The following is a 5,000-nucleotide window of genomic DNA, read 5'->3' as shown; positions in this document are numbered from 1 at the left end:
TTAATATATAGATAGTAGAAATACGTTGAAAATGCATGTGGGAATAAGATTGAATTCTTCATAAGATATAATTTGAGAATAATAAAATCATTTTCCCCCATTAAGAATAAAAAAATATTCTGCATATCTAACACTAGCTAGCTACTACTACTACTACTGGCCACCACAACCACTACTACTACTACTACATCTGAAGCTACTACTACTACTACTACTATACTACTACTACTACTATAATCTTTAATAACTGTAATAACAATATAATAATAATAACAACAATAATTATTATAACATAATGAGACTATATTCAAGGAATACCTCGTACAACCTTTTTCGTCTGCCTGACACTTCATAACAAAAAGTAAATAGGAAGTGTATGAAACAACAAACAACTATATATATATATATATACATATATATATATATACATATATATATATATATATATATATATATATGTATACATTTTAGGTTTAGACTATCATAAAAACAATTATTTATAAAGATCACTGCGTTTTCGGCATTATTCAACTTGTAGTTGAGTTTCTCAATTTTTCTAACGAGACTTTTATCATCTTGACGAAGTTTATTAAGGTTAAATGAAAAAAACTTTTAATATTTGACATTTCTGACAAAACATTATTAATAACGTTGTTACTACATACATATATACATTTATATATATATTGGTTACAATAATTGAGTTGTTATCTAAAGCCTTATTCGGTAGTCTACTGACGAGTCTTCCGAGAGATTGGTTTACAGTTTACCATTTATATATATATATATATATATAAATATATATATATATATATTATTTGACAAATCAAACCAAACAAAGGTCATAAAAATAAATGAATGAGATGAAATGGCTTGGAAACCCAAAAATAGTAGCAGATAACCGTGACAGGCCGTCACAACCAATTGAACAAATGCCACAGGAAAAATATACAAACATGTTAATTCATATTAGATAAACTCTCTTTTTGAAATTCATAATAGGATAGAAATTATATTTTTTGCTCTATTTCGCAAAAAAACATAAATAAATTAAAGTTTCGTTGGAAGAACAAAAAGATTTTTTTCTGTAAAAACTGTAAAAAATGTAAATGGAAATTTACAATGATGCATCAAAGAACGAAGAAATATTACGGATAGGAGATAATTCGGACAAAACAACCATTTTCAACATTTTTAAAGATGAATCTTTCATCAAAATACATTTTATTCAAATTAATTTAACTACCAAACTTTTTTCCCCGCATTAATTAAATTATTTTTTCATTATTTTCGTGACAAATTTTATAGAGCCTAGCACACAGCCATTTAAACTTAAATAGTAGGTATCATCATCGTCATCCTTATTATTATTAATGTATTATTATCAGCATAAGTAATCATAATAATAATAATTAAACTTATTATTAATATTTAATTATTATAATTATAATAAAAATTATTATTCTTAATTACTGAGACACTACAGCTTATCATAATTATTACCATTATTACCGTTGCTGCTGTTGACGTTGCCGCCGCTGCTGCTGACGCTACTAGCAGTCGATCTATTGGTTAGTGAAAGACTCCTCCGAAATGTATCATCATCATGACCGCCGCCCCCACTTCCGTTGCTAACTCTACCGACGAAATGCTGGTGAATGAAATTGTTGCTGCTGTTGTTGCTGCTGCTGCTGTTGTTGAAGGCGTAGAGCTGCTGCTGCTGTTGCTGTGATTGGTGACGCTGTTGTTGCTGCTGCGACAACTGCTGTCGTTGCTGTCTATATTTATGCTGCAGGCGAAAATCATCAACGTCATTAGTGTCATACTCGATGTTTCCGTATAAAGTGGTAGCACCCGTCAGATTCGTGTCGTACCTGCCACTTGACCAATCACCTCTGTTCATGCTTCCTCCCGCAGACGTTGCAGCTGCTGACGTCATGTTTTTGTTGTTGTTGACGCTGTGTTTGTTGTTGCTGTCGTTGCCCGACGATGATGACGGTGGCGACGACGATGACGTATTCCACGGTCCGACTAACTGACCCCTGTACGCTATGTTGTACTGCAAGTTATAATTTCAAATAAGTATAAATTATGCAAATCAAAAACGTACGTTCAACGATCGAGACCCCGGTTACTTTACACTTCAAGATCGGAGAGAGAGAGAGCGAGAAAGAGAAAGAGAGAGAGAGAGAGAGAGATAGAAAGACGGAGAGAGAGAGACGGAGATATAAAAACAGACAGAAAGACCATACCGCCTTTATTAATACGCCATCTGACTAACAACACTAACAACAGAACGACAGCTACACACGCACGCACACACACACACACATAAAAACACATACACACGCGCGCACACACACATACCTTAGTGGCACAAACATAACAGGAGGTGACTAATTTAGCGATGGCGTTCATTAGATCTTTGGTGTTCTGTATTATCTGGTCGACCTTGCGTGTTTAGGTAGGTGTGAGTGATATTACGTTAACTACGTCATATATATATAATATATATACATATATATATATATATATATATATATATATATATATATATATATAATATGATACTGTCGTAATTATCATGCGATATTATTAATAAATAATACTAATTATTAAATTATTAACAACTTAAACATTATTTTTTTTTTAAATTTATTTATTACCAAAAAAACTTTGCTAAAATTTGTGAGTATTTAAAAGGCCGCAAACTTATTTGCAAGAAGAATCGCGGTTGTTTGACAACTAAATAATACTAATAAAAAAAACATAATTAACCATTAACCAATCAATCAACCAACCAACCAACCGACCAACTAAATAACCAACCAACCAACTACCTTGTTAAACGTAGCAGCCTTGCCAACAGTCTGAGACCTAACAGTGAAATTGAGATGCTGACAGTAACTTGGAACACTATCTAACATGCACATTAGTTCTGTCTTGTGGCTACTCTGTGGAACCTAAAGGTAGATTTTTTCTTACATTTTAAAGAACCTTAAGGTGTATTTTTCCTATTATAATCGTGAGGTAGATTTTATGTGAACAGCAAAATATCACATACACACACACACACAAAACGCAAACACATAAAAACACACACATACACATACATAAAAATAAAAAGAACATTAAACACACACAAACATACACACAGAAAAACACAGACACAAACAAACAAACAAACAAACACACACACAAACCTGTTTAGAGAACTCCCTAGCAGTTTTATACAACTTGGTACCCTCCTCTGCAAAATACCCGGCCTGTACAAACAGATCCCTGGTATTCTTCAACGGCCCCTCTCCCCTGGTGAACAAATAGATGGAGAAGGCCATGCAGGACATGTTCTTGGCCCGACGCACGATCTCATTTTCCGGTTCCACCCATCTATCAGCCTCGGCATCCAACTCCGAGGTTATTAGTTTCACCTCGAGGCCTGCTTTCGCTATTTTGGCTTGCTCCTTTTATATCAGTGGTCAGTGAAGTGGACGATAACGAAGCGTAACTCGACGATCAAAAATGCGACAAGAGGTGGGCGAAAGTTGAGAAGAGAAATACCAGAAATAAAGACAAACTTTTGATGGTCCGAAATTCAAAATTAAAAATAATAAATGAATGGATGAACGAACGAACGAACGAATGAATGAATGAATGAATGAACGAACGAACAAATGAACGAATGAATAATTGAAATGAGCCAAGTAAACAAAATATTCAGCCTACTAATCAATCAAAATCCAACTTCCAACCAAAACATCAAAACAGATCTTGCAAAAGAAATAAATAATGACGATGAGGATGATGATGAGTGTAATGCTGGATTGTGTTTGTTTCTATTCAGTTATACAGACTTCTCCATTGACTGATTTGTGTAGTACGTTTTTATAATAATAATAATAATAATAATAATAATCTATTTCTGCGAACAACAAATAGATAGAGATGAATAATAATGGGCCTAATCAATGTATGAAATTAATATTAATTAGATACAACGAATGATGAATAATAATTAATGAGTGATGAATATTCATAGAAACCTACCTCGTTGTTGAGATTTATTGGTTTCAAGCCTCTCGTATTTGCTCCATGTTTCTGCATTGTTGAATAATTATAATAATAATTACCATTATAATTATTACTATTACAGTTATTAATATTATAGTTATTATTATTTTTACTACTACTACAATAATATTATTATTATTTATATTATTCCCAAGTAACAGGCAGAGGTTTCAAGGACACACATATACACACACAAACAAACAAACATAAACAAACACACACACACACACACAAGCAGACACACACAAACAAACACAGACAAACAAACACAGACAAACAAACACAGACAAACAAACACAGACAAACAAACAAACACACACAAAGATTGTACGTGAATACGCGCGAATGCACGCATCACACGCATTGCGTGTGATATGTTGGGATCTTTATGCATTCGAAGCCTGTCGCTGCAACAAAAGAAACATGCGCCATCACCAGTACACCACACAAACTAATTCACTAGCTTAACTCACCCCTGGTTTAGGTAGAGACAAATAAACTTGCTTGTCGGTTTTCCCCAGACAAACGTCACTAACATCCTTTACTAGTATCGATAGATCGTTCACATGGTTCACCCAAGTTTCTGAGAAGACCTTGTATCATCATCATCATCGTCGTCGTCGTCATTGTCATAATCATCACCATCCCATCATCATCATCCCATCCTCATCATTGTCACCGTCATAATCATCACCATCACCGTCATAATCATTATCATCACTATTGCCATCCTTATCCTCACCACAATCATCGTCCTATTTATGAACATAATCATCTCTGTCACTATCACCACTACCACCCTCGTCACTATCACCATCATGTATGCAATCATCCTCATCGTCATCATATTCGTCGTCATCTTCATCTTCTTCATCATCATCATCATCATCTTCCACCACCACCTCCTCATCATCCTCATCATCATACTT

At 33.9% G+C, this 5,000-nt stretch overlaps 1 protein-coding gene across 1 annotated transcript in view; it reads right to left on the bottom strand.

Annotated features, from left to right (window-relative positions):
* Nucleotides 1–2,136: 2,136 nt before the first annotated feature.
* The window catches only part of HELRODRAFT_105779 (hypothetical protein), a gene marked incomplete at its 3' end in the record, with an annotated part of 9,342 nt that continues 6,478 nt past the window's right edge, over nucleotides 2,137–5,000 (bottom strand). The window contains exons 13-17 of the mRNA XM_009011661.1: nucleotides 4,793–4,848; nucleotides 4,545–4,664; nucleotides 3,204–3,464; nucleotides 2,838–2,963; nucleotides 2,137–2,451 (exon numbers count right to left, since the gene is read on the bottom strand). Coding sequence (XP_009009909.1) covers nucleotides 2,137–2,451; nucleotides 2,838–2,963; nucleotides 3,204–3,464; nucleotides 4,545–4,664; nucleotides 4,793–4,848 — 878 coding nt within the window. The remainder of the gene's footprint in view (nucleotides 2,452–2,837; nucleotides 2,964–3,203; nucleotides 3,465–4,544; nucleotides 4,665–4,792; nucleotides 4,849–5,000) is intronic.

The sequence above is a fragment of the Helobdella robusta genome (genome assembly GCF_000326865.2).
Source record: "Helobdella robusta unplaced genomic scaffold HELROscaffold_1, whole genome shotgun sequence".
NCBI classification, from domain to species: Eukaryota; Metazoa; Annelida; class Clitellata; order Rhynchobdellida; family Glossiphoniidae; genus Helobdella; species Helobdella robusta.
Note: the sequence above shows the minus strand (reverse complement) of the source record. Positions and strands in the feature narration are given on the sequence as shown.